This window comes from Heteronotia binoei, chromosome 12 (genome assembly GCF_032191835.1).
Source record: "Heteronotia binoei isolate CCM8104 ecotype False Entrance Well chromosome 12, APGP_CSIRO_Hbin_v1, whole genome shotgun sequence".
Lineage (NCBI taxonomy): Eukaryota > Metazoa > Chordata > Lepidosauria > Squamata > Gekkonidae > Heteronotia > Heteronotia binoei.
The window spans coordinates 82,158,498-82,186,014 of record NC_083234.1 but is presented as its reverse complement, the minus strand read 5'-3'; the positions used below and the strand labels follow the sequence as shown (position 1 = coordinate 82,186,014).

The 27,517-nt window shown below is 52.0% G+C and overlaps 1 protein-coding gene across 1 annotated transcript in view; it reads left to right on the top strand.

Moving 5' to 3' along the window:
- The window catches only part of COL5A1 (collagen type V alpha 1 chain), a 451,358-nt gene that overhangs the window by 307,530 nt on the left and 116,311 nt on the right, over positions 1 to 27,517 (top strand). Inside the window, exons 16-29 of the mRNA XM_060250656.1 lie at positions 479 to 532; positions 952 to 1,005; positions 3,041 to 3,094; positions 4,431 to 4,484; positions 5,009 to 5,053; positions 9,180 to 9,233; positions 9,890 to 9,934; positions 11,822 to 11,875; positions 12,914 to 12,958; positions 14,787 to 14,840; positions 15,555 to 15,599; positions 18,040 to 18,093; positions 21,432 to 21,476; positions 26,319 to 26,372. Coding sequence (XP_060106639.1) covers positions 479 to 532; positions 952 to 1,005; positions 3,041 to 3,094; positions 4,431 to 4,484; positions 5,009 to 5,053; positions 9,180 to 9,233; positions 9,890 to 9,934; positions 11,822 to 11,875; positions 12,914 to 12,958; positions 14,787 to 14,840; positions 15,555 to 15,599; positions 18,040 to 18,093; positions 21,432 to 21,476; positions 26,319 to 26,372 — 711 coding nt within the window. The remainder of the gene's footprint in view (positions 1 to 478; positions 533 to 951; positions 1,006 to 3,040; positions 3,095 to 4,430; positions 4,485 to 5,008; positions 5,054 to 9,179; positions 9,234 to 9,889; positions 9,935 to 11,821; positions 11,876 to 12,913; positions 12,959 to 14,786; positions 14,841 to 15,554; positions 15,600 to 18,039; positions 18,094 to 21,431; positions 21,477 to 26,318; positions 26,373 to 27,517) is intronic.

Genomic DNA, 27,517 nt, shown 5'->3' with positions numbered 1-27,517 from the left:
GCTGGCCGGAGGTTTGCTGCAGGTTCAAAAAATTATTTTGTTTAGTTTTTGATTTCATGCTGACAACTGATTCTCATGATAGTTGAAATTCTGAATTGAAGCACACTCATTCTTGTTTAAAATATGAAGCATACCTTCAGATTCAGTGAATGCAAATTCAGAACAGTGACTCATGCAGAGACAGTATAAGCAGACTCTGTTGCACCTTTGCATTGAATTGAATGATGCAGTTATGTCACTGCAGAGATATAGTCGGGATGCCTACCCTCGGCAGAGGCTGGTGGGATGAAAGGAGACCAGATCAGCCTCGGGTGGGACCAGTCTTCATCCGCAGTAGGACAGCCAGACTGGTTTGGCAGTGCCTGAGGGACCAGCAAGATTTTGGGGGGATAAACTTTTGAGAGTTGAGGCTGGATCTGGGGCTTGATAGTGTTGGCCCCTGCTGTTGCTTTTTTTCAGTCTCTTTTGTCTATTTTAGGGTCCACGAGGTGTGCAAGGCCCTCCAGGCCCATCCGGAAAACCAGGACGCCGGGTATGTGGAATCGGGCAGCTTTGGGCAGGATTGCATGAGGGTGACCCATTCATGGAGCAGTAGCTGGGGACAGAAAATAGAATCAGGTCCACAGAAGCCCCCCACCCCACCCCACTCTTCTCAGCCTCTGCTTGGGAAGCCACATGTGGAAGTCTGTGGCCACTCCTGTGCCATGGTGTTGCAGGGCTTTGTAATTGCAGAGGTCCCCGAGAGCCGGATGTTGGCTGCACTGCTGGGCTCATACTGAGAGAGATCTTCTGAGTCTGGGTTGGGTTCTGATGGCCCATCAGATCAGCCACAGGAAGGGAAAGTCCTGATCAAAGCAGTGGTCATGTGGTTTGGGAAATGACCATAAGCCCCAAGGCCCCTTTCTGGCCCCAGTCAGGTTTTGCAACTTGATTCCTTTCTTGTCTTTTCAGGGCCGGGCTGGCAGCGATGGGGCAAGAGGGATGCCAGGGCAGACGGGACCAAAGGTAGCGAAATCTACGGGCACCGCTTTGCTTTGCTTCTGTTCATGCAGACCTGCTACTCCCATGAAATGAAACGCTCAACCAACAGGCCCCTGCTAGGCTGGACAGATCAGGCCGTGGGGCTGTCAGTTCAATGGCCACGGGTTGCTCCCTTCCTCTGCTCTCTCCTGATGGCCTCTCCCTCCCTCCCTTTGGAGCTGGCTCAAAGCCATTAATGGTGAATTTGAATGCAGGGGAAGTTTGCCTGCAAGTCGCATATTAGAAGGTTTAAGGGCTGGATTATGTAGGTCCTTAAAGTGGAAATAGATTGGGGCGGGGTGGCAAAGCTCTGTGCCTCCCTCGGTGGTTGCCTGGTCCCCAAGGGGGGGGGGAGAGGAGGAGAAGGGTGGGGACTGGCAGAGGGAGGGGCTGATTCTTTGGGGGAGGGGCATTCATCACTTCAGGGATCCTGCCAGGCAGGGCTGGCTGTGGGAGTCGGCGAAGTAGGTGGCCGCCTAGGGCACTACTTTGCTGTTGGGGCGGGCAACCCTCCCTGCTCACGCCAACCTGAACCTGGCTCAGTTGTACCTTGCTGGGCAGTGGCAGGAGTGGCTTTTGGCCGCTCTTGGGGGGAGGGAGCTGGCCTCCGGGGCCCCGGTCACCGCCCCTCCCGAATGCAGCTCGGCCAGCCCATTGCCCGTCCCTCTCCCTCTTCCAAGGGAGCTGGGAAGAGGCTGCTGTCTTCTCGGCTCCCTTTGGAGAGGGAGGGGGCCGGGTTGAGTGTTTGTGCGAAGCGTATGTAGCCCGATGACGTCACTTTGGATGAAGAACCCAGAAGGGGGCGAGGTGAGGCGCCACAAACGCTAGCACCGGGCCTGCCACCAGGGAGCGTCAGTGGCTTCTGCAAGTGATAATGACATCACCAAGAAGGTGAAGCCCGAGCTGGCAGCCCTGAGCCAGGCTCTGTGCCCAGATGTCACTGTGAGGGGCATCTCCCTGCCCCATGGAGGAAAGGGGGAGGGCAGGCTGCTGGCCCAATCCCTAATCTCTTACAAATCTAAATTGGGGGGAGTGGATATTGCTTGGGGGCCTCTATGGTGGTGGCTGTGCCCCCCTCCCGGCACCCCAGGAATGCAGTCCTGCGGTGTGCTCAGCGTGTGCCACTTCGCCTCAAGGGCTTGCAGATGGTGAGGCATGGTGCCACGTGTCTTGGTGGCATGAGATGGGGGAGGGGGTGTCTAGGGATGGGGGCACCTGCTTTGGTGATGGGCGTGCAGCATCCACGTTTGCCCCAGCCCTCTGGTTGCAAGTCTGTGTGCAGCTGGCGGCCATCTTGCCAAGAAGCAGGCCTGTGACCCAAGAATGGCTTTTGACACCACAGACAAGCCCCAGAAGAGTGACCACTCCACACGATGGGAAGTTGGCCAGAGGCCTGCCAGCCCCTCTTCACCGACAGTGTCCTGGGAAGGAACAGGAGAGACTTCCTTGTCAAAATCCCTAAAAGTTCCTGGGGAGACGTTTTCTGCTCATATTTTGCTTCTCTCTTTGGGGGGAGGGAGGGGCAGGGTGGCATTTCCATCTGTTTCTTTTCCCCCTAATCCTCATATATGGGACTTGCTTCCAGGGAGGGGCACGCCTGCTTGGATGCTTCTGGGGAATGGGAGTTGTTATGAGGAGGTGTCTTGAGGGGCCTGTGAGAGCCCCCAGGAAGAGCAGCATTGACCGGCTGGGGGGCAGGGGGAGCCAGTGCTGGTTGGCATGAGCTCTGTGGCCTGGAAGCACGGGTAAAGCAAGAGGGATGCACTAGCACTTTGCAGGACACAAGTTTTATCCCTTTCAGAAGAGGTTTGTTGGTCTCAGGTTCTCTGGCTTGGAAGATCCGCCTGAGCCAGTCTTGCCTGGTGCGAGCGTCCCTGAGTGCCAAACAGGGCGGAAAGCCTGTGGCTCCGGTGCCTCCTTCCTCTCCTGGAACGGCATCAGAGCTCCGAATGAGGGTTCTCCCACCACTAATGCATGGAGGTCCCTGGCTGACCCTGGCTCTCTGTCTCTCTTCTCCTAGGGGGACCGAGGTTTCGATGGCCTGGCTGGACTGCCCGGGGAGAAGGGGCATCGGGTAAGCCCTCCACTCATTCTGCATTTGCCTCAATGGTCCTAAGCAGGGGGGCTGAAGGAAAGGGGGGGCTGACCAGTCTGGTGGGGCTCTTTTGCCTGGGACCAGTTCCCTTCTTTTCCCCTCAAGGATTGATTTCCTCTTTCTTTCTTTCTTTCTTTCTTTCTTTCTTTCTTTCTTTCTTTCTTTCTTTCTTTCTTTCTTTCTTTCTTTCTTTCTTTCTTTCTTTCTTTCTTTCTTTCTTTCTTTCTTTCTTTCTTTCTTTCTTTCTCTCTTTCTTTCTCTCTTTCTCTCTTCCTTCCTTCCTTCCTTTCTCTCTCTCCCTCTCTTTCCCTCTCTCTCTCTCTCTTTCTTTCTTAGAGTGCTGGACTGAGGCCTGGAAGACCCAGGTTTGAATCCCCGCTCTGCTCTGGAAGCCTGCTGGGGGCCTGGGCCCAGGCACACCCTCTCAGCCTCCCCAAGCTCCCAGGGTGGTGGTTGTGAGAATAACACACAGAAGGGAAAACGTTGAAAGTGACTTTGGGTCTCCATTGGGGGAGAAGGTGGGGTACAAATAAAGAGAGCAAAGAAATAAGCTAGCTGCCTCCTCCCCACACTGTGTGGGGAACTCAGCCACCCCCTATCCAGCCAGACAGGAGCTAGAACTGGCCACTCGGGGGGGAGTTTGAAAGTTGGGCTTTCCTCTTGCTGACTGAGGGCCGCTGGTCTGACCAGGAATCCCTGCAGGAGTGCCCTGGTCTCTCTGCCTGCTACACATGACTTCTGGGGCACGTTGCAGGGCAGCATACACTGCCCTTCACTCTTCCTCACAAACGGAGAGGCCACCCTGGGATGCAGTGGGCACCATCATCACTGCGTATCCGAGATGCTTCCGGGCATTCTAGGCCCCCTTGTCTGTTCTTCATGGACAGGCTCCCATGGCAGCAGGGGGGTGGGGGGGTCTGGATTCCTGGAAGGCAGTGTTGAAGCTGCTGGTGTTTCTGGGCCCCCTTGAGAGGGGAAGTGGCAAGAGCAGGGCAGCAGGTACTCAAGTGAACTTCCTTCCCTCAGGGCGGGGGTTAGAGCACATTTCTGTGGGCCAGAATAGAGCCTGGAGGTACTGCAGGTTGCTTTGCTCCATCCATTGTGGCCCTCGTTCCATACTGCTTGAGTTGTGGACCCCAAAGGAGGGGGGGGGCATTGCAACAGCTTGGTCTCAGTCCCGTGTAGATGCAGCTGCCCTGCCTGCCCAGAAGGGCCTCCTGGATTGCTCTGGCGGAAGTGGGCCCTCGCCTGAGAAGTCCTTGGCGCAGGCTGGGGGGTCGGCAATATGGCTGAATGTGCTTTGGATTTTTTTCAGGGTGAACCTGGCCCTTCAGGTCCCCCAGGGGCCCCAGGTGAAGATGGGGAGAGGGTAAGTCAGCTCTTTTTGGATTAAAGGGACCTAATTTGGGACAGTTCAGATGTGCACGTTCCTCCCTGCAGCCCTGAATGATGCCCTACGTGCAGAAATGGGGCCATCACAGATCAGTCCTTACGGCTGCTTAGAGGCACTCCCAGGTTTTTCAAGAACTGCTCTGGAGTATCCCGGAAAAGGAGTGGAAGACCCAACAGTGAAGGCTCCTTTGGGGTTTCCCTCCCTGCCCCTTCCAGCTAGTTACTCAATCCGCTGTTTACTGACCTTCATGTGTCAAAATGATCTCCATGACATCCCCCCACCCCATAAGTCAATCCATCTTTGACACAAATCCATGTTGACACGAATTCTGAAGGCCTCACTGGTGGCGGGGCCTCTGCTCTCCAGTCAGTGCTGCCTCAGGACCAGCGAGGGCTGCCCTTTTCTCACTCCTGAGGAGCACGAAACACCTGTGATATGGCTGCAGCAGGGCCTGTTTTTAACCCTTCTCTCTCTTCCCCTCATGTGCTGACAACAACCAGGGTGATGACGGAGAAGTTGGCCCCCGAGGTCTCCCTGGGGAACCTGTAAGTAACCAAGCACCTTCCTCCTCTTGAGCTTAGCAGGATGGTCTCATACCCTGTGCTTGTTCAGGGTCATGTGTGCTGCTGGTGGAGCATCTGCCTGTCTGTTGTGTGGGCAAGATCTGAGCAGCTTCTCTGTCTAGTGAGCCAGATCCACGGAGCCTGGAGTTTGTGGAGACAATTCTTGAGGCAAAGAACCCAACAGAGGGCATGAGATTTTCCCCTCCAGCATAAACATGAAATCTGATGAATTCCCATAATTCCCCTTCCTGTTCTCCCAGGGATGGTGGCACTCCCACGTTCCTTTGTCTTGTTAGCCTTCAGAAACCTTTCCAATATGTGTGGGACTGGATGTCATGGGTGGGTCTGTGGCTCTGTGGTGGAGCACCTGTTTTGCACAGAAGAGGTCTTGGGTTCCGTTCCTGGAGGGGGAGGCCATGGAAGTCCTCTCTGCTTGAGTCCCTGGAGAACCGTTGCTAGTGAGGGGAAGCAAGGCTGACCTTGATGGACTCTCTAGGCACCAGCTTTTCCATAGAATCCTAAAGCTGGAAGGGACCTCCAGGGTCATCTAATCCAACCCCCTGCACAATGCAGGAAATCCACAAATATCTCCCCCCACCCCTATACATCCCCAGTGACCCCTGCAGGCTCCATGCCCGGAAGTTGGCAAAAAAAAAAAAATCCCTCCAGGATCCCCAGCCAAATTGCTTCTTAGCCCCAAGGTGTCAGTCAGCATTTCCCTGGATGTGTGTGAAAGGGCCACAAGCCCTGATGCAGCCCTTCCTGCCCTCCTCCTCATGATCTGCCTCAGTTCACAGATCAGCATTGCTGTCAGATGGCCATCTAGCCTCTGCTGAAAACCTCCAAAGGAGAGCCCACTGCCTCCCGAGTGGAAGGTGCTTTGGTGTTGGTAAATTCTGCGTTTTCAGCGCCATTTTCATCTGCAGCCCATCTTACTCCCATTTGGAGATGCTGGGGCTCCTGCATTGTGTCCTGAAGCCCCTCCCTTTATTTTTGTGCTAAATCGCCATCATTAGGCATTCCAGGAACCTCAAAAGTTTGTCCACTGCCTTGTGGTGCATATGTTGGTCTGGAAGGAAAAGGTGTCTCCCAGGTGTCTGTTTGGTGTTTGGCTGAATGCAAAACTGTACAGTCAAATCTGAGACTCATCCCCTCGGGCTCCCTCTCTCGCTTTCAGACCCAGGTTGAAAATTCATTGAGCTCTCAGTTTTTTAAATGGGACAGATTTCCAGAGATTTCCTGCATGTAGCTCTCTTGAGGCTCCTGTATGCTCTCTCCTTATTCCAGCCCTGACAGGTGGGCAGTGCTGCAGGAGCGATTCCTGACTGGCTGCCTCCTGGCAGAGGGCAAAGGCAAGGGCCCACCCACCACCCTATAGCAGGTCTTGTTTACATTGTCCACTCCCACTCCCCAATATCTTTGCCGCTTGGATACAGAGCTGTCAACACTGTTTTCAAAATGTTTTTTAAAACAAAGACCAAAATGTCACTGTTGCAAAAATAATTCTATTGATCTGACAGTATTCATTGGAAACATTGGGAATCCTCGAATCACAGAGTTGGAAGGGGCCATAGAGGCCATCTAGTCGAACCCCCTGCTCAGTGAGCATCCCTGGCCAGTGTTTGTCCAGCCACTGCTTAGAGACTGCCAGGGAGGGGGAGCTCACCACAACCTTAGGTAGCTGATTCCTCTGTTGAATAACTCTGACTGTCAAAAAGTTTTTTTAAAACCTTCCCACCCTTAATTTAAACCCCTTATTACCAGTCCTCTCCTCTGCTGCCCTCCTCTCAGTGACAGAGAGCAATCCTGCCCCCCTCCGCCTCCTCTTCCCTCAGCCTTTCCTCAGAGGGCTTCTTGGTCTCTAGGCCCCCATCATCCTTGTTGCTCTCCTCTGCACCTGCTCCATCTGTCCACATCCTTCTTGAAGGGAGGCCTCCAGAACTGCACCCAAGATTCCAAGTGTGGCCTGACCTATGGAGTGTACAATGGGACTAGGACATCTTGTAATCTGGATGTTATGCCTCTGTTGATACACCCCAGATGGCATTTGCCTTTTTTGTTGCTGCACCACACTGGCTGCTCATATTTAACTTATGGTCCACCTATACTTCAAGATCTTGTTCACACATACTGCTTCCCAGAAGTGTATCCCTCATCCAGTATGTGTACTTATTTTTGTTACCGAGATGTAGAACACAGGGCTTATCCTTGCTATATTGCATCTTGTTCACTTCCACCCACTTTTCCGTCGTGTTCAAATCTCATTGAATTCTAACTCTATCTTCCGGTGTATTTGCTGCTTCTCGCACTTTGGTGTGATTTGCAAATTTAAGGAGTAGCACCTCCATACTCTCATCCAGACCATTGATAAAAATATTGAAAAGTACTGGGTGTCAAGTGCCTTGCCATGAATTATGCACTGCACAATTAACAATTGGTACTGAAGCATAATTCATGGCAAGGCACTTGACACTGAGCTCAGAACTGAGCCCTGTGGCACCCCACTGGACCTCCATTCAGATGCAATGCCATTGGCAACTACTCTTTGAGTCCTCCAGCCAGTTCCCTGTCCACCTAGCTATCCCAGAATCCAGTCCACAGTCCTCTAGTTTTCTCATCAGAACGTCATGGGGAACCCTGTCTAGGTAAACAACATCAACAGCATTCCCTTAATCCACCGAGCTCGTCACTCGATCAAAGAAGGAAATGCAGTGCCTGAATGGAACACAAGCTTTTTAGAGCCTCTCCTGGCACCACCAGCCTTCCAGTTTCTCAAGCTCATGTCAAAGCCATAACTTCTGGGCTGGTGACTGCTCTACAAGCACTTAAGGAAGCCAGCATTTCTGGGTAATTAAGCAGGCATTTAGAGGATGATAAATAGCTGGAGCACTTTTAAGATTAGGAGCCAAGGACTGGCACGGAGTGAGCAGAAGGGGAACCTGGAGAGTCCCGGAGGGGGGAGGGCCTGAATGCCGGGCAGGGCCAGGCAGGATGAGACTCAGGGTAGCCCTGCTTCATGGGGTGGGGGGGCACTCCAGACTGTGAGCCCCCTTTGGGCAGTGCAACCGCAGCCTGGGGGACTGGCAAGCCAGGTGACACCCCGTCTGCAAGGGCCAGGCCTCCTGCCCAGGGCTCCCCAACTGGGCTGCACCTTCTGCCTGCTCCAGTTCGTTTCCAGCTGCCGCTCTCAGCTGCAGTCTGGCTCAGCTACCGCTCTTTTGGAAAGAGGTGAAGGAGGCCTCCTGCTCCTGGGCACAGGAGGGTCTCTGGAGTTCCTTTCTTGTCTGGAGCCGAGCTGCTGTTTTTTAAAGGACTGCAAAAGAAGGGAGAAGGCCTCAGGCAGCCTCCCCAGTCTCTTGGGAGGAAAAGCTCTGCTCCAGGCCTCCGGAGAGCCTTGGGGGGGGGGGGCAGCTAATGGTGACTGTGGGGAGTTCAGATGCCAGGAGGAATCTCTTGAGCCAGCTGGTGGATTTGCTCCAGCAGAAAATGAGGGTCCATGTGCTGAAGAGCTCCTGCATTGTCACTGCTGGCTTATGGCTTCCTCCAGTTCCTTGGCCTCTTTCTTTGTTAGATTCTAGCCTGCCATTGGCCACAGGAGGCAAGTATACTTCTAGAGAGCAATCCTGCCCCCCCCCTCCGCCTCCTCTTCTCCAGTCCCAAGTCCCTCAGCCTTTCCTCAGAGGGCTTCTTGGTCTCTAGGCCCCGATCATCCTTGTTGCTCTCCTCTGCACCTGCTCCACCTGTTCAGCCCTGCCTCAAGTGGTCAGACATCCATGCCCAAAGGTGAGCCAAAGAATGCAATGCAAAGAGGCCCAGAAGCCCCCAGAAGAGAATCCACACAGGCTGAATGCTCCTTAAAGAAGTCCCCATCAAAGCACTGCTCAGCTCCAAGACTCCTGATTGTGACACCGTCCCCCCCCACACACCCAAACACACCTCCAGTCAAAGCTCTCCTGCCAAGAGAAGGCTTCATCATGCTGAGAGTGTGTGTGGAAGACTGCATCTGGCATTCTGAGTAGGCTGTTACTCTCCTTCCCAAAGATTCTCAGTGGCACGGAGAGCAAACTTGCTAATGGCCTCTGCAACCTGCGTTTGTTTTCTGCAACAGGGACCCCGTGGTTTGCTGGGACCCAAAGGGCCACCAGGACCCCCTGGACCTCCAGTAAGTAGCATGATGCGGGATGCTGGGGATTGGAGTTCTGTAAGGAGGGTGGATGGGGCTTGTGGTTGCTAGCCCAGGACTGTCAGCACCCTCAGCAAACTACAGTTCCCAGGATTCTCTGTAGGTGAGGGAGAGAGAAGCCCTGGCAGTTCAAGGGCCACTTCATGCAGCATCCTGATGGAAGCCCAGTCCACAGTCCTCTCAGACAGCAGAGAGCAGAGAAGGCTGTGGTCCTCAGGGCTGGGTTGGTTTTTGGCAGCTGCTCTTCTAGTTGCCCCTCCTTTCTGCAGAGCCTGTGGCTGATAACATGAAACCTCTTCCCCCTCAGCTGCCTCGGGGGTGGAGCTGAGGCAGCTCCCCCTGGGATAGATTTTTAGCTTCAGAAACAGAACAGGTCTGAGGCTGAATACGCCCCTTGGTTGGTGATTCAGTCCCAAGGCTTACAAGGAGATGCCCCAGAGCAGTCACTCATGCAGAGGGGCAGTAGGCAGCTTCCTTTGTGGGTGGATACTCCAGGCTCACTGGAGCCTTTGATTTCCTGTGGCCCGCTGGCACGTCTCCTGTGGCTTGCGCCAGTTAGGCAGGGGGGTGGGAGTACTGGGGGAAAGTGCTGCTTCTCACCTCGTGTTTTCTTCTCCTTTCAATTCCTCACTTAGGGCATAGCTGGCATGGACGGACAAACAGGCCCCAAGGGGAATGTGGTAAGCTTTCTTTACCCACTATTGTATGGGAATGTGTGTTTGTGCTGCATGTAGACTAAATGTGCTAATTAGATCTTCAAACGCCCTTCTTTTCCAACCTGGTGGATGTTAGTAAGCAGCCACTGGCTAATTTGGGGGGAGGGAAAGCAGCATGAAATAGTCCGGTCTCTTTGGATCTCGCAGGCTGAGCAGGGAGACCACCAAGGAAGACTCTGCAGAGGAAGGTCTTCGTGGGAGAGGAATCCCCTCCGTCAGATCACATAAAGCCCCCCTGCTTCTCCCCCACCCGGAAACACCTGGCTGGGGTCGCCAGAAATCAGCAGCAGCCGGAGCGAACTTTGGCTTCCCTTTGCTGAACCCTCCGGGGGCTGGGGCAGTGCCAGGCCTCAGAACAGCCCCAGACGAGGCCTGGGCCATGGCAGGCTTCCTTGCAGGGGGGCTTCCTCTGCCAAAGGCCCCTACCTCACTGTCATGGACATGGGGGGGGGGCGGGGGGGGGGGGGAGATTTGTATCTGTTTTGCAATGTGCAGCCAGGTCAACTTTTGCAAGGGGAATTCTGTCACCAGCCAGTCACGCCTGCACTTTGCTTACAGTTCCCGAAAGGAGAGGTGGATGTAACTGCAGCCTGTGGAGCTGCTTGTCATGCAAGAGCACCTTCCCACCACTGCCAGCAAGCCAGGGGGGGCTCCTCACAAGGCACCCTGGAGTGTCCCAGCAGCAGCAGCAGACTCTGCGAAGCAGCTGGAGGCTACCCAGAAATCCAGGCAGCAATGGCAGCGGCTGCTGCTGCAAAAAAACTGATGAGGCCCTTAAAAGGAATGGGCTGCAAATTGTGCTGACATATTCAAACTGACATCAGCATTTCTAATATTTCTTGGAGCATTTGGGAGCTCTCTAAATGATATCATTCATCAATAATGGTGGGAATAATTGTCATTCAGCTCCTTTGGTGTAAAGTGTTTAGTTAGTGATGGGCACGGACCAAAAAAGGCGTTTTGGTTCAGGGCCAATGGCAGCCCACAGACTGAACCAGCCTTACATGGACAAAACCAGTCAGTTTCCCCTTTTTCCTGGCCAGGAGAAGGGGGAGGATTGCCCAAGAAGGGGCGTCCCCTTCCCACCTCTCTCCTGCCCTTGGGGTGGGGCATCCCTTCCCCCTTTCTGCCCTCTGTGGCTTGCTGTGGCCAGGAGGGCAGGGCTTGCCTTCCCCCTTTCCCCCAGGCTTTGCTCACCGCAGCCAGCAGAAAGGGCCAAGGGATTGCAGGGAAGAGGCTTTGTGCGGGAGAAGGGGTCATTGGGAAAGAGGCTTCGCAGCTAGGAGAAAGGGGGAGGGCGGATTTCCCTTCTCCCTTCCTCCTGGTCACGGCTGGCAGAAAGTGCCCCTCCTTCCACTCCAGCGGCTTTCAGTGGCTCTGCAGGGCTGAAATGGCTGCCAGCAGCCGGGGACTCACAGCTCAGCTGTTTCTACTGAAGAGCAGGAAGCTGCTGTTCACAAACCATCATGAGCCACCATGGAGGCCACCAAAATCCCCGGTCGTTTGTCCCAGTTCTTCAGCTTATGAACTCTGCTTTGCAAACCTTAAACAGGCCAAAATATGGGGTGAACATTGATTTGTCAGCCAGTTGATGCCCATTCCTAGGCCCAGCGTCAGCTGCACGGAGTCCTGCTCAGAGTGTCCTTCCGGGATCTTGTGCTTTCAGTCCCTGATTCTCCTGTCCTGTTGAGAGGCTGCACGTGTTTCTCTAAGTCTGTTAATTGCAGAGTTCTTGGACAAAGCACTGCCTGTTGTGGTCACTTTTGTGTGATCTGAAATTAATGGAATATGTAGCGAAAAAAGATACAGTCGATGCTGACATGATTTCCCTTTTCCTGTATCCCTTCCCAGGGTCCACAAGGTGAGCCGGGACCTCCAGGGCAGCAGGGAAATCCGGGTGCTCAGGTGAGATGGGGGCGATGGAGCAGAGTGGGAGGGAAGTGTTCCGTAGGGGACGGGGCAGGCTCCCCTTGCTATTCGGTCATAGCGTTGAATCTCATGTTGGTTCTCTCTTATTTTTATCCTCTCCTTCCTCTAAGGGATTTGGGGCAGTGATCCTGGTTCTCCTCTGCCCTTCTATCCTCAACGGCCTTGTAGGGTAGGTTAGACTGAGAAAGAGTGCCCCAAAGTTACCTGGTGAATGGGAATTTTGGGGCTTGACCTGAGGTCTCCCAGCCTCATCCCCACTGCACCCACACGGCTGTCTGCCGCCTCTTGAGGAAGAATTCTTCTTTGGTGCCACTGCCAGTGTCAATGACACAAGTATGGGGGGGAGGGGGGGGGAAGAATGTAGTGAATGTTTTGTGTGTTTCACTCACTGCATTGTAAAAGTCTATTTATAATTTATTTATTTTATTAATTTGATTTATGAAGCCACCCATTCCCTGCAAACAGGACTCTGGTCTCTCAGATCTATATATTTGTATGGGTTTTATATTTGCATTTTTGTAAAAGATCTATATAATCTGTGAGATATATTTGTATAAGTAAGTAAATATGTAAATAGGCAAAGATTTACTTACTGGGTTCTGTAAGCTGGAGAAGAGGTACAGAAATGTTTTGCGGTTCTAGGCAGGAATGCAGGCCATATTGGTGGAAGACTCTCTTCTGAGGAGGCCCCTCCAAGTCTGCTTGGACGTCTTCCCTTAAGGGCCATTCTGGTCATTTCCCCCCCCAAGAAATTCCACTAAGCTTCCCAGAAGATTTGGCTTTCCTGGTACGCAAAACCCAGTGACAGCCTAGAGATTCCAGGAGGCATTTTAAATGTTTCTCTTTTGTTGAAATTTCAGGGGCACCTCTGTTGAGGAATTGGCCCCCATAGTTGGGAGTCCTTTTTGGCCACACTTTTGGAGAATTCTTCCCAAATACCTCAGTAAGAATTTCTTTATTATGTCCTGCGCCATAATACTCCTTTTTTGTGTCCCCACCCACCTCTTCTTTCAGGGTCTTCCTGGTCCTCAAGGTCCGATCGGTCCACCAGGCGAAAAAGTAAGTTAATTCAAAGCAGCCCTGACAGAGGCCGTTCAGAATGCCCTGTTCAGAATGCTGTTGGCGTCCTTAGATAGCTTCTGCTGTCCTTTGCAACATCTGTTTCTTCCTATGACTGGGAAAGCATAAAGATGTCCCCTTCCAGGCTTAATAAAGATGAGCAAAAACAGGATGTGTGCCCTTCAGGTTTCCAGTACCTGTTTTGTGACTTAGCAGGGCAGGGTTCCACCTGTTTCACACTACTCTCCAATGTTTTCCTAATTCCTGGAGGGGCTTTTTTCTCTCTGTCTCTCGCTGATCAACTGCTGCCACTCCCTGACCTTTGTAGGAATTGCCCCTGGGAGAGTCAAGGCTCCCAGCTTCCCTTCCCTGTTCTGAGGCCTGGCCTCAGTGTCTCCCGCTGCCCAGCACCTGGTCGCCAGGGGGACTGTGTACTGCCTTGTGCTCCAGAGGGGAAGCTAAATGCCCTCCCCATCCTCCTGGCACACCATTTAAAAGAGTGTATCCAGAATGGTGAAGGTCGTTGTGGTACAGAGAACCACTACCAGCATCCTAAATTAGAAAGTATTTACTAAAAAAAAGATGCTGAAAAGCAGACTTCTAGCACAGCACCAGGTTGAGCAAGAGATTCAAAAGAAAAGGGCATGATGCAATTCCACTTTCCTGCCGTAATGGATGTTCACTATAAGGCTTAGAGGACAGGTGTTCTGCAGGGTCTCTGTTCCCTCTTCCGGGTGTGCCCATAGCAATGGCTGCCTCCCCCAGACCTCAGCGAAGAATTCTGTCTGCCTTGGTGGAACCAGCACACACACACACACACACACACACACATAGGTATGTAGCAAAGTAGGGGAGTCAGGTATGTAGCAAAGAGACCCTCCTCCTTGCTCTCAGAAGTTTTATCATTCATCTTTCTCTTCCCACTGACCAAGTCAGGCCAGGTCAAATAATCTTTTCTTGAAGTCTCCAGGAGTTTCTTCCTGAAGTCTTTCTGATATTTAATTCCTCCAGACCTCTATTCCCAGCTTGGAGGGGAGGGATAGGACCATCCCATGGTCTCTAGCTAGACCTATTATGTCTAAAAAGATGGCTAAGGTGAACTAATCTCCCCTCCTGCTTGTTCTCTGCCCAGAGATAAACACTTCTAAAACCAAATTTTGTTCAGTTGAGACCTCCAATGAAAATATGCGTTTCTCCACACAAGGCAAAGCTGGCAGCAATCTCAGGTGAGGGGAGGCTTGCCAGGCAAATATGCCAAGAAGCATTAAGAGACCCCCTTGGGACCAGTTCACATGTGCAGTTTTCATCACTTTGTGACTTCAGCATGTGTGAATGAGCCACTGTGGGCTCAAGCAGCACAGAGAGACCTTTTGTGTCTCCTGAAGTCCCCTCTTTTTCAGCGGGGCAGGAGCAGCGGCTGCCAGGCAGACCCAGCTAGGCAATGCATGTCCAGGCCTCGTCCACAGCTGGAGTCTGGGAGTTTGGAGGCCTGATTCAGACTGGGGGCGTGGCACACGTGGTCTCCCCTTTGGGGAGAACTTGCCTGCAGTCCACCTACAGCCCCTCAGTCAGTCCACATGAAGATTCCCTGGCAGGGCCAGCAGGGGAGCGGGTCCGAAGCAGCAGCTCCAATATATTTGATTTCTTCAAATGTCTTAACGCTTGCACTGGGTCCAACCTGACATGTACTGAAGCTGCCTGACTGAAGTGCCTCTGGAAAACATCACAGGCCTTGTGGTCAGAGAATGACATGCAAGGTGACTCAGGCTGCGTTACTTCTACGGTGGGCCTCGCTTGCCCAGATAACGGGTCCGACTTCTCCTCTCAGGGTCCACTGGGAAAACCTGGCCTTCCTGGCATGCCTGGAGCCGACGGTCCTCCGGTAAGTACTGCTGGAAATCACCTTAGAGGCCTGCCTGCCCTTGCAGTGGGGGTGGGTGGGGGGAGAGAGAGGCTTCTGAGGGCAGATTCACCTGCCATGAGGACCTGCGATCAGAAGTGGACCTGGAGGTCTCTGCTTGGACCTTGACAGGCAGGCGGGCAGGCAGAGGCCTGATTTCAAGCTCCCTCTTTCTCAGCGTAGCAAAGGAGGTGGATGCCCTGCTCTGGGAGGGTGGTGGTGTGTGTTCCTGAGACAGTCCCATCCATTAGATGAGTACTCATCTGTTGATACTCATTGGTTACGGGCATTTGCAAGATGCTCTGGCTTTAACTGACCTGAAGAACATTTACAAGCTTAGCACACCCCACCAGTAGTGTGTCTGAGTGCCCTCCTAGTTGGATCTTATGCTTGTGGTATACTTGACCAGAATATCTTCTCTTAATTGACCTTAAAAAGAACACCAGGCATTACATCTGGCAGCCCTAGTGTTGTTATCCTGGGCGTGCTGAGAAGGTGCCAGAGCTCTCGCATCTGTCTTCTGCCCGCCTCGCCAACCCCCTCATCACCCCATTGAGAAGCCTTGAACTGGCCCCAGGCATCTGGCAGCTGACCAGCATGTCACTGGGAAGGAAGGGCAGCAAGAGGGAGTTCGGCGGCACTCACTGCCAGCTGTGAGGTATTCCTTTCACGGTATTCCTTTGTCCTTGTCCACAGGGCCACCCTGGCAAAGAAGGTCCTCCTGGGGAGAAGGGGAGTCAGGTATGTAGCAGCCAGAAAGAGGCTTCTGATGGGTATTTGTGATTTTATGTCTACAGCATCCCCCTGATCCAGCAAGGTAGGAAGTTTCTGAAAAAAAGAGATAAGGTTAGTCTGACATGGCTTGTTCTTGAGAAACCCTCACTGGCTTTTAGTCATCCCACAGCCATCTTTTATAAATGCTCAAGGACTGACAGTTGATGATTTGTTCTAAAACTTTTCCAGGTGTAGGCATCAAGCTGATGGGTTGGCAGTTACTTGGATCCTTCTTCTCCCCCTTCTTGAAAATGGGGACAGCATTTGCCTGCCTCCAATTTTCTGGCACCTCACCTGTTCTCCAGGAATTCTCAAAAATAATGGACAGAGGCTCAGAAATTATGTCTGCATGTTCTTTTAGTACCCTTGGATGAAGTTCATATGGCCACAAGAACTTTGTTTCATTTAAAGAAAGTAGATGTTTATGAACCACCCCTATGCTGATCTTAGGTTGCAACTCCCTTCTCTCATTACATGTTCTGCTTTTGCTGTGTTGAGCACTGTTTCCCTCTGAAGAGAAGACTGAGGAAAAGTAGGAATTGAGCAGTTCTGCCCTCTCTTCATCACCTGTTACAATTTCAGTTACCTGTCCCCCGCAAGGGGCCTACCATGTCCTTGCTCCTTTTCTTACTTTGAGTAAGGTTTTGCCAGTTATTGACCCAACATACCCATGTACATATAAATATGGTAAAGGTTTATTGATAGTCAGATACAGAGCATGACCTCCTGCTTAGAAAGCCATAGCCAGGCATGGCGCACTCAAAATGATTAGCTATAGTTAGAGAAAGCAAAAAGATCACACAAATATTCTCCACGCCTGTATCCATTGGTTCTCAGCGAAGTTGAAGTCTGGAGGCTTGGAGGCCTCAAGGCCAGAGCCTACCTACTCTGGCACAGGCAAGAACAAAGCCTCTTCCTCTCACCCTCCTGCACAACTTAGGCAGTAGAATATACAATTCCTAAGACAGTTGTGAGAAATGAAAGTTAACATTTCAAGTTAAGCAGAAACCATGGCAAGTCCATCCTGATACTTTGTACATAACAAAATAACTCTTTTTTTGTTGTTTTTAGCACCTCTTGCTAGCTTCAGCTCATATTAAGCTTTAGCTTTCCTGACTTCCTCTCTACAAGCACTGGTGATTTGTTTACGTTCATCTTTGGTTATAAGGCCCTCCTTCCATTTCCTAAATGAGTCTTTTTTATTTCTCAAGTCCTCAAAAATCTGTTTATGGAGCCACTTTGATGAGCTACTATGCAGTATATTAATTTTTTGAGAAAATAAAAATCGCAATGCCCCAGGTGAAGCGCTGTCTGCCTCCAGCCTCAGAGGTGTCCTTGGGAATTTTAGTTGCAAAACTGTTTAACCACTGATAGAGGAATTGTGTTTTAAAACTGCACAACAAACATGGCAGATGAAATTCAGCATGGGAAATAAATCAAAATTCAGTAGCTGCGTTGGAGGTAGCAGCATAAGGCTTACATGAGGAGCCTGCTGTGTGGGGCGGGGCGGGGGCAGGGAGCAAATGTTCTCAAATCTGCCTATAAGCATGCACTGGCAACGCAGGGAGTGGGAGAGAGAGCCCAGCAGCCCTGGTGCCCAGCCTGCAGAATGGGTGAACTTAGCTCAGCCCCACCCCTGCCCCAAGGCAACCCTGTATGATAATCCTTCAGGGGCTGCAAAGTCAAGAGGTCATCAAGCTCTTGATGGGCAGCTGTCAAGGATGGGAGGCTGAAATGGTCACAAATTCTGCAGGCACTCCTGGGAGCCGATTTTAAAGCATACAGAAGGTGTGGTAGCTGTAGAAGCCGAATGGAGTTGCTTTGCTTGGGAGGGGGGCGGGAGGGGCTCTTGTGCGTGCAGCCTTTGTTTGGCAGTGGAGCCGACGTTCCATGTAGAGGCTTCAGAAGGCCCAGGTGGCATGTTCTTGTTCATCTTCCTCCCCCAGCATTTGAACCCCCTATTTAGCAAAATGTGGCTATCTCCAAGTAGATCTGGACTGATTCCCCATTAGGCTTGTTCCAGCGTTGGAGCTCTCCCCCCCCCCCCCCCAGCCGATGCTTCCTTCTGATTTTGCACCGGGGCTGCCACTCACCCCGCCTCTTTCCTGTGGCAAGCAGAAACCCTTTTTCAGAGGATGGGAAAGAGGCGGGGCAAGTTGCAGCCCCGGGGCGGCTTGTGCAGAATTGGACGGAAGTATTGCGGGGGCGGGGGGGAGAGAGCCTAGCGGGGAATCAGTGCAAGATACAGACATGCCCATTGAGGCAGCCCTCCTGCCTGTGTGCCGCCCTGTGTGAGGAAGGCATCTGTTTCGCTGGGCCTCTCCAGACTTCCCAGATGCCCTGAGTGAGTGAGCATTTCTTTCCCTCGCTCTGTAGCACCAACATGTTCCTTTCCTTTTGATTGCAGGGCCCAGCTGGCCCCCAGGGCCCAATCGGATATCCTGGCCCTCGCGGTGTCAAGGTAAGAGGGCTGCGTCCTTGAGACAGAGGTGTTGACAGCAAATCTTTCCCCTCCTGACAGAGAGAGGCAGGGACTTCCATGAGCTGTGGATTGGCTTCCCTCGTGCCACGCTTAGTGCTGCTTTGGTGGCTCTCCTGACAAAGACCTGCTGTTGGGGTCAGAAGCGTGAGGGCTGCTCAGCTGCTGCTGCCCCTCCAGCTCCTCCTGGGCCTCACAGCTGGAGGTGCCATCAAGTGTCCTAGAGAAGAGTCCCTCACAAATGGGCCAGTCTTTTTCGAACTCTTAAGCCAGCTACCATCACGTCTTGTGGCAGTGAGTTCCATAATTTGACTGTGAAGAACAACTTCAAGGCAGAGCAGCAGCAGCTGGGTTTTTTGCTTCCCTCTCTGGGGTGAGTCACCAGGCACCTCTAGCCCCTGCTGGGCAACCAGGGGAGACTGCCTGTTTGGGTCATGAGTGTCCATCTTGGGGTCGGCCACTGGATGGCTCCTTTCAGTAGCTTCCTGGGGGCTGACTGGGCCGGGGGCTCTTCAAAGATTCCGCCTTGCACTTGGGAAGGACAGGCTCTTCATGTCATTAACTATGGAAAGTTGGGTTGGGGAAATGTGCCATTTAAATAAATATGGGAATAGTACTCCCAAATTTAACAAAGGGAATTATGCTGATGGAATTGTCCCTGCCCTGCAATCATACATATTATTTACTGCTTAGCTTGGCCTGGCTGGTTTGTGGCTGTCAAGTGCCAATATTTCCCAATAACAGAGTCCTTTTGTTTTGAATCAAAAGATGCTTATTGTAAGAAACTTGGGAGCTTTACCAAGGACACAAGCCTTGGGAGTAATGGAGTACCAAGTCACCCAGTTGCTATATAGGATAGCGTCAAAGGTTACTACAAATGCATACTTGAGTCACGGGTTCAAAGGTTACTCAGCAACTATCTATCCATGCTAAGGCATCTTAGGCTATTGAAAACATCGGAAACCTTCTCACACTCATTTGTGAACCGATAAAGGTTGTCTGTGTGAAACAGGGGGAGGCCTCTTGGAAGTACCAACTGCCAGCCTATACCGTAAACATCCCAGGCCAGATGTTTTTGCTACGTGCCCTCTGGGTTGTAACTAATGGGGGAAAGCTGACTCTGTACCTAATAAAATGTGGTCCAGAAACGAGCCCGCTTGACAGTGGCCCTTCTCAAGGGCTGCTGCACCTCCAGCCAGCTGGGCACCCTCCCTTCTCCCTCTCCAACATGGTTCCCAATCCCGATATTATTACTGGGAGTGGAAATATTCCAAGTGGGAATCATCAGGCTAGCTCTGTGAACTACTGGATGTCACCAGTCCAGTCCGGGACCAGATTGCCCCCCCCCCACCGTGTGTGTGGGTCGGGCAGGGCCAGTGGGGTTTCTTGCCTCCAGCACTGGGCCTGCGGAGTGTTGCGAGGGAGAAGGAAGCTCAGCCTGATGCTCCCTCGGAGAGTTTGGGGAGCTGCACTGTCTTTGGGCCTAAGCCCTGAGCAGTGGGGTGAGGCAGGCCTTCAGCTGCCCTCTGCTGTGGAAAAGGCCACCCTTGGGGATCCAGGGGGAGAGGCACCCCTGGCAGGACAGGGCAGGGCAGGGTCATTCTCTGGGAGACGACAGCAGGGGGTGGGGGGGCTTTGGGCTCCAGAATTCAGCTTGAATGCTTGGTGATGGCTGTTTCTGGTCCCTCTTCAGAAACTGAATCCCGCAACTAGGGCTGGAGGAGAGCCAAAGGTCTCAGTGGTGAGGGGGTGCTTTTGAAGGCTGATGGATGTGCCTGCAGCTTGTGCCGCCCCCCCTCCAAAAAAAGAGAGAGGTGGAGACTGAAGGAGAGGACTCTGCAGAGTTCCTTCCTCTCTGGCTGCAGGCATAGTGGACATTGGCCACCAGAGGGTGCTCTGCCCTCTTAGGCTCCCAGCCCTGGTCTGAATGCAGTCGCCTTGCTCTGCAGCAGCGAGAGATGCAAAGGAACAATCCAGCATTTGGACAGACAGATGGTCGCTCCTCTCTGCTGCGCATTGGCCAGAGAACGTCCACACATATAAAAGATGCCTTTCTGCCTTCTAGCCTGGGAACTCAACCTTTCCCTTTGGGAAAGAGCCGAGTGTCACATAACTTCTACCTTTTTTCTCGTTTAGGTGTCCAGGTGGTGACTGTCATTCCCCCACCCCTTAGCTAAACTTTTCAACCTCATCCTTCCTCCCAAGGAGCTCAGGGTGCTGCACACATATCTCCTTTTAGCCTTGCAATGCTCCGTTGGGCCATCTGGCTCACAGGAATTGCCTAGAGTCCCCCCAGGAGCAGCTGCTTGACTCAGCTCTTGCCAGTCTCGCACCCTGACCATGACCCCACCATTCACACACACAGGAATTTCAGCATCCTGCGCTTTATCAGAACTCTTCTGCCTGCTCTTGAAATGCCTGAGATGTTTCAGCGGGGCAGAACAGGCTTCTCCAGATTTGCATTTCACTTTACATTTCCTCTCTGTGTCTAGTTTTACCAAAGCCTATTTAGGTTCCTTAGAAATCCCTCTCTTGTTTCACTAACCTCCGGCATCACTCTAGGTGACTTTAGGGGACAAGCCCACACTCCACTCTGGGGGTGGGGGGTGGCGCTGGGTAGCCCTGCTCAGCCTTCCTGGCATCAGTTTTCAAAATCATGGAAACATCCACAAGCTACAAACATTTTGTGGCAGCAAAGAATATGTGTGAAGTGCTGAAGTCTCCACTGCAAAAGGTGCTGTCTTGTGCCATGAAATGTGTGTTTTGGAGCTGCTGCTTAAATCCCCCCCCCCCACACACACACATCCTGCCTTGCTTGCTCTGGTCTGTAGAAGGGAATGCCTGTTTGTTCTTTCCCCCATCTTGGAGGGTTTGACGCAGCAGTAGCAGCAGAATGGATGGATGGATGGATGGATGGATGGATGGATGGATGGATGGATGGATGGATGGATGGATGGATGGATGAACGAATGGCCTCTAGTACAATGAGGCAAGGTGAGGCAGTGGAGTAGTCTCAGGCAGCAGATGTTGGACAGTGCCCTCTTCCGCCTTTGCTGCCCCCCCCCCCCCCGGTATGTGCCACCAGCCTCCCCTTCCCACTGCCCCCCACACTGGTCCTCCTCCACTCCTCCAGCTCCCAGGCATCTTTCAGGATCCTACAGAACACCCCATGTTCTGGCTCTCTCATAAGGGTTCGGGAGGCCCTCTTGGTGGGGGGGGGGAGCTGGTCTGGGCTTGAGACCACGAGGAGGCAGCCCTAGGTGGCCTCCTCTCTGCCTGATGATCCTAATGGCTTTTATGTGTTTTTCCCCCCTCCCAAGGGAGCGGATGGCATCCGTGGCTTGAAAGGGACCAAGGGTGAGAAGGTAAGTCAGCTCTGACACCGGCCTTGTCTTCTGTGACTGAGGGTGTGGTGGTGGTTCCTGCAGCATTCTCAGCTATGTCACCAAGTCTCTCCTGCAGCAAGGTGTTGCCCAGCAGGGCTCTAGCTCTTTGGCTGCCTTAGCAGTGTGCAGAACCTCAGTGGGGAGTGCCTTCCTCTTCCCTGCATCCCCACACCTGTTGACTGGAAGCATCGCCATGGGCTGAAGCCTTTCCACTTCCTTGCTCTGCCCAGGGGCAGGCAGCCCTTTGGCTTGGAATGCAGGGCCAGGTGGTGGCACCGCTGGAGCCAATGGCGGAGAAGATGACAGGAGCAGCTTCTGTTCAGACTCACACAGCCACCCACTGAGCCCAAGGTGGGACCAGTTGTTGTTGCTGTTGTTTTGGGTAATATATGATAAAAACATTAACAACCAGAAAATAAATACATAGATAATGCTAATACAGCAGACTAAAATGATCAGATGGTGAAAATTGCAGTTTCATCCCAGTTCTGGGTTGCAGCCACCTCGTGGGCAGGGAGAGAAGGAGTGAAGCAGTCTGAGGAGGAAGGGAGGGAGCCAGTCAGAATGGAAGCCGAAAGCCTGGTGGGACATCTCTGCCTTACAGGCCCTGCAGAATTCCATAAGATCCCACAGGGCCCTGATGCTCTTTGGCAGAGAGTCCCCCCAGGTTGGGGTCAGGACTGAAAAGGCTCTGGTCCTGGTTGAGGACAGCTAGATATCTTTAGGGCTATTGATCATCCACAGTTTGCTGTCCGAGGAGCGTAATGCTCTCCCAGGGACATACTGGAAGAGACGGTCCCACAGATACACTCAAAGGCATCTTAGAGGTCAACACGAAAACCTTGAACTTGACTTGGCACTCTGCTGAGAGCCTATGCAGCTGGCGCAGCCCGGTTGTATATGCTGTTCTTGCCAGGACTTGTGCCACTGCATTCTGGATCAGCTGGAGCTTCCGGGTCAGTTTCAAGGGCAGGCCAGTGTAGAGCAAGTTACAGTAGTCTAGCCTGGAGGTGACTGTTGATGGACTACCATGGCCAGACCAGGGTTCGACAGGAAGGGGGCCAATTGCTGAGCCTGACACAGATGGAAAAATGGCAGCCTGGCAAAGTGCATGACTTGGGCCTCCATATTCAAGGAAGCATCCAAAACTCTGTCAATCGTACCGTATCAGGAGCAGGATGTCTGTGCCCCAGCCCTGCAGCCCCACTCCCGAGCCACAAAACCTCCATCTTTGATGGGTTCAGTCTCAGCCTGCTCTTTTTTAATCACCCCACGCCAGCCTCCAAGCCCATGGGCAGATTTTGTGGGGTGGCATCTTGTTGGCCATCCAATAAGTGATACAGCTGGGTGTCAACAGCATACTGTGCACCAGCTGGGTGAGGGGGCTCACGTAGATGTTGAACAGCATCAGGGAGAGAAGTGGTCCCCACACATTAGGGGCTATCTGGAGGACATATTCTCTCCCAGCACCACCCTCTGTCCCCAACCGTGGGGAAATCAGGTAAGCCATTGAAGAGCCACCCCACGGACTCCCAGGTCAGCAAGGTGGCAGGTCAGAAGGTCATAACTGACTATGTGGAATGCGGCCATTAGTTCTTGTAGCAGCAGTAGTGCTGACCTGTCTGCGGAGATCATCTGTCAGGGTGACCAACACTGTCTCCGTCCTGTGAAGCGGAAGCCAGACTGGAATGGATCCAGTGCTGATGTGTTCGGCTTCCACCCTCTCAATTACCTTACTGGGTGGTAATTGGCAGGATTGGAAGGATTCAAAGTTGGTTTTTTTTAAAGAGTGATACAACCATGGCCTCCTTATGACCCTCTGGATAGACCCCTGTTTCCAGTGAGGCCTTGCACCATATGTCTCGCCAATTGCTACCTCTGTGCGCACACACACACACACACTTATTTGTATCTTGCCCTATCCCATTATAAGGATTGACCAGGAATCAACCAAGCAAACTCTCTCTTATGAAAACATAGGTACAGTTTATTAGTTTTGATTCAGTAGCGAAACCTTGTAGCAGGCTCAGGGTGCTCACATCACATAATAAAACAATAAAAATTCATAAAAACAACCATTTTATCCAATAAATATTTCAGTGATGAAGTTAATCCCTGACAGCAGCTAATAGTGTCCGACTACAGTGGATGCTGCAACAATGTCAGGGGGAGGGAGGGGGGGTGTTTTGCCCAACTAACCAAGGTCGGCTGATGCTCTCGCCAAGTTGGTGTCGGCACAACGGGTGAGGCAGACAGAGCAGATCCAGCAGGGAAGGGCAGTGTCCTGTGGACATCTGCTGCCTCATCCGAAAGCCTGGCAGGACAGTTCTGCAAAATTGTAGTAAATCCCGCAGGGCCCTAATTTCAGCCAGAAGCATGTTCCACCAGGCAGGAGCCAGGGCCGAAAAGGCCCTGGCCCTGGTCGAGGCAAGGTAGATGTTCTTCAGGCCAGGGACTTCCAAGCGGCGCTTCTCAAGCGAGTACAAGGCTCTTTGGGGCACACATGAAGAGAGATGGTCACATAGGTATGTTGGTCCCTGGCCACACAGAGCCTTGAAGGTTCATACCATACCTTGAATCTGGCCCAGTACTCAGCCAGCAACCACTGCGACTGGCGCAACATGGGCTGAATGTGTGCTCACACAGACATCCTAGTCAGCAGGCGCCTAGCAGGAGCTTCCAGGTCAGGCTCAAGGGCAGGTAATCTAACCTGGAAGTGACAGTTGCATGGATCACTGTTACCAACTCATGGAGGGCGAGATGGGGAGAGAGAGTTGCCTGGCCAGCCGAAGATGATAAAAGGCGGACCTGGCAACATTGGTGACCTGGGCCTCCATAGAAAGGGAGGCATCCAGGGTCACCCCCAGGCCTGACATCAATGGTGCCCCACCAAGGCCAAGGATCTGGAGTCCCAATCCTCTCCCACCAGGACTCAGGTACAGGATCTCCATCTTTGCTGGATTTAGTTTCAGCCAGCTCTGTTGCAGCCGACCAGTAATGGCCTCCAAAACCCTGTTCAGATTATCAGGGGCCAGCCATGCATCAGCAGCCCAAACCCCCAGATTAACTGGACAAGGGTGTGCATATAGGGGAGAGGAGTGCCTCTTGTGGGGTAATGCAGAGATGCCCTCTCCCCATGCGTGGCCGCCCTCTGTCTCTGACCGTGAGCAGCCCCTCAAGGGGGTAGGTCAAAAGATCATAATCGACCATTGACCTTTTGGCCCTTGGGTCCTCCCTTGGACTGAACTCCAGCTCAAGAATAAGTGATTCGTGAACCTGAGAACTTTGCTATATTTTGTAGTTATTATATAATACTTGATTATAGAAATGTTTTGTTTAAAATATCTACATGCCTATCACACTATTAGCAAGAAGACGGAAGAGCTGAAGAAGGGAGAAAAGCTAATAACACATAGACAATTATAAGCAAAGTTACAAATAGTAATTACATACATAAAATAGTGTTGAAATATATATACGTACATATATATATATATATATATATATATATATATATATATATATATATATATATATATATATATATATATCTTATTATAATTATAGTTTCTAATCTTTTATTGAAGAACTGAATTGCAGATAAGTGGGGGTGGGGGGATGCCATCAGTGGCAGGTGTTCCACTTGGCCTGGTTGCCCCCGGAGGCTGCCCGTCCCTTGGGCCAGCCGCTCCTCGGCCTCGGGAGGCCCCTTCCTGTGAAACAGGACTCAAGTGCCAGAGGCAGCCACCGGGGCAGCCATTCAAGAGCTGTGTTTAAAGGCAGTTTTGACAAGCCAGCACTCTGGTCTATGGCTGTGTTTCCCCAGAGGAGGAGTTGAGGCTGTGTGTTATTCTGGCCTTATTCCAACCTTTGTTCAGGTCCTACAGTCCATCACTGGCAAAGCTGACAATTATAACCAGGGAGCTTGCTACGAGGGGCCTTCCAAAAGCCCCGGTGTTGTTTTTGGGCTACTGTGGCCGCATTTTAGCACCTGACAGGCTTGCTTTAGGGCTTGATATGCTATCGATTGGTATTCTGCGGTTAAACCTTAGCTAAGAAATATTAGCACCGTCCTTGAGACTCTCCAAGAAGGCTGGTGTGAAATGACTTCCATGGAAATAAAACCAGTTATCCTTCAAAGTAATTTCTTGCAGGTGCCGGCAAGTTCTTGTTATTTATATCAACTGAGCCAATGGCAGAGGAGGAACAGGGGGCTAAATGTGGGGGAGGGGGGAACAGAGCTTTAGAAATATGTCCCTCGTACCAAAAGGTTTCTTCTTCATCCAACAAATAGACCCCCCAGAGTTGCAGAAATTTCTCTCTAGATGTTGATTTATTTTGGTTTGTGAGGTTTCTTTCTTTGTTTCGCATTGGCCTTATCCTTCTTTCTCTCAGAACGGGGGTGTGGGGGGGAGGTTCTCTCCTGGGAGGGTTCTGCTGCCTGGGGTAAAGTCACTTTGCTTGGAAACTAGTTTGCTTCCTTCCCACCGAGGCATCATCCAACTGAAGTGGTAACTTCTAAGTGGGTAGTGAAAGGTGGTGGATGTTTTTCTTTTGGGGGGGGATTGCTTTGGGGCAACAGTTTTACATCTGTGTTCCTGGGAACTCAGTGGTTCCTCCTTCACTGAGAAAATCTGTCACAACAGGCGAGCCATTGCCATTTGACAGACTGTCCCCAATGCTACAGAGCCAAAAGGATGCACTTGATAGCATATTATGTTTGTGCTAGTTTGTGTCTGGCTCTCTTTCTGTGGGTAGGGGAAGGGAAGGGAAGTTCCCTCTCTTGGTAACAACTGTGGTTTCCCCGCTATTCTTATTCAGGGTGAAGACGGCTTCCCTGGATTCAAAGGCGACATGGGCATTAAAGGAGACAGGGTGAGCAATCACGTGTGGTCTCATTGGGGCTCCTTTATGGGACCGAGATTTCATCTCAGAGCAGAAAGGAACTCCAGAGAGCTTTGGGGCTGAGGGAACCTGAGTGACTTGTGCTTCCTCTCCCGGCTGCTTATGGGTCTGTTGCGATGGTGGAAGCCACACATGTGTGAAGCACAAGAGTGAAGCCATCCTAGCAGGCTGCTGCAGGGAATTCCAGACCTGCCTCAGAGCCCCTTCCAGGAGGAAATGCAGTATTTCAAAGGGATGCATTGACCACTGTGAGTTTTCATCAAGGGATGGAATCGGGATGTTTGCCTTGGGGGACAGAGAGGGGGGAAGAAACTGGGTATTAATTTCCTCCAGTCCATTCCTCCCTCATCATTCCTGTCAGGCTCTGTGGCAGTTGGAGATCAGGCCTCACGCTAGGCTAGGCCTCTGGCCTGGGAACCAGGAGGGTCCACCAGAGTCCCTGTGGATTCCTTCTTATGACGCAGGTCCTTGGGCTGAAACTGCCAGTTTGTACCCCCAAAGCTGCATGGTCAATACAAAGTTGTACTACAGGGAAAAATTAGGCCCATTTTTGCTGGTTATCCATGCAGTAGAGCAGGCATCTTCCTAAGAAATTGTATGTTTTGGGGACCCCCAGGCATTCCTGTTCCTCTTTATTTTTGTAAGGGGAAGCCATTTTTCATTTGTGCTTTGAAGACAGTATGATTTCCAAAGGACCTTAGAGGTTGAGAGGAAAGCCTACTGATGGTCTTGAAGAAGCAGCCAGACAGATTCCCTGAGCCTCACAGGGAAGCCGTTAGGACAACAGAGCCACGTGCACCCTCACAGCTGCAAGGCCTCACTGCCCCCACATGCTGGGGGTTGATCCTGCCAGCATACTTGTTGGCTTTTGCTAACATCCACAGAGCCCTGCCTCCCCTGACACACTTGCCTACTTTTACACCACAAGTGTGCACTTCCTCTCTCTCTCTCTGTTCTCTGCTCACACAAGTTCTCAGAGGTTTCATTAGACAGGAACCTCCAGATTAGCCTCAATCTTTCACTTTACACAAAATTAAGTATTTAGCCCCCCAACTAATCACTCTTCTTGGCTGTGTGGAACATCCCACCCCCCACGCCCTGCTGTAGGGCTGGTA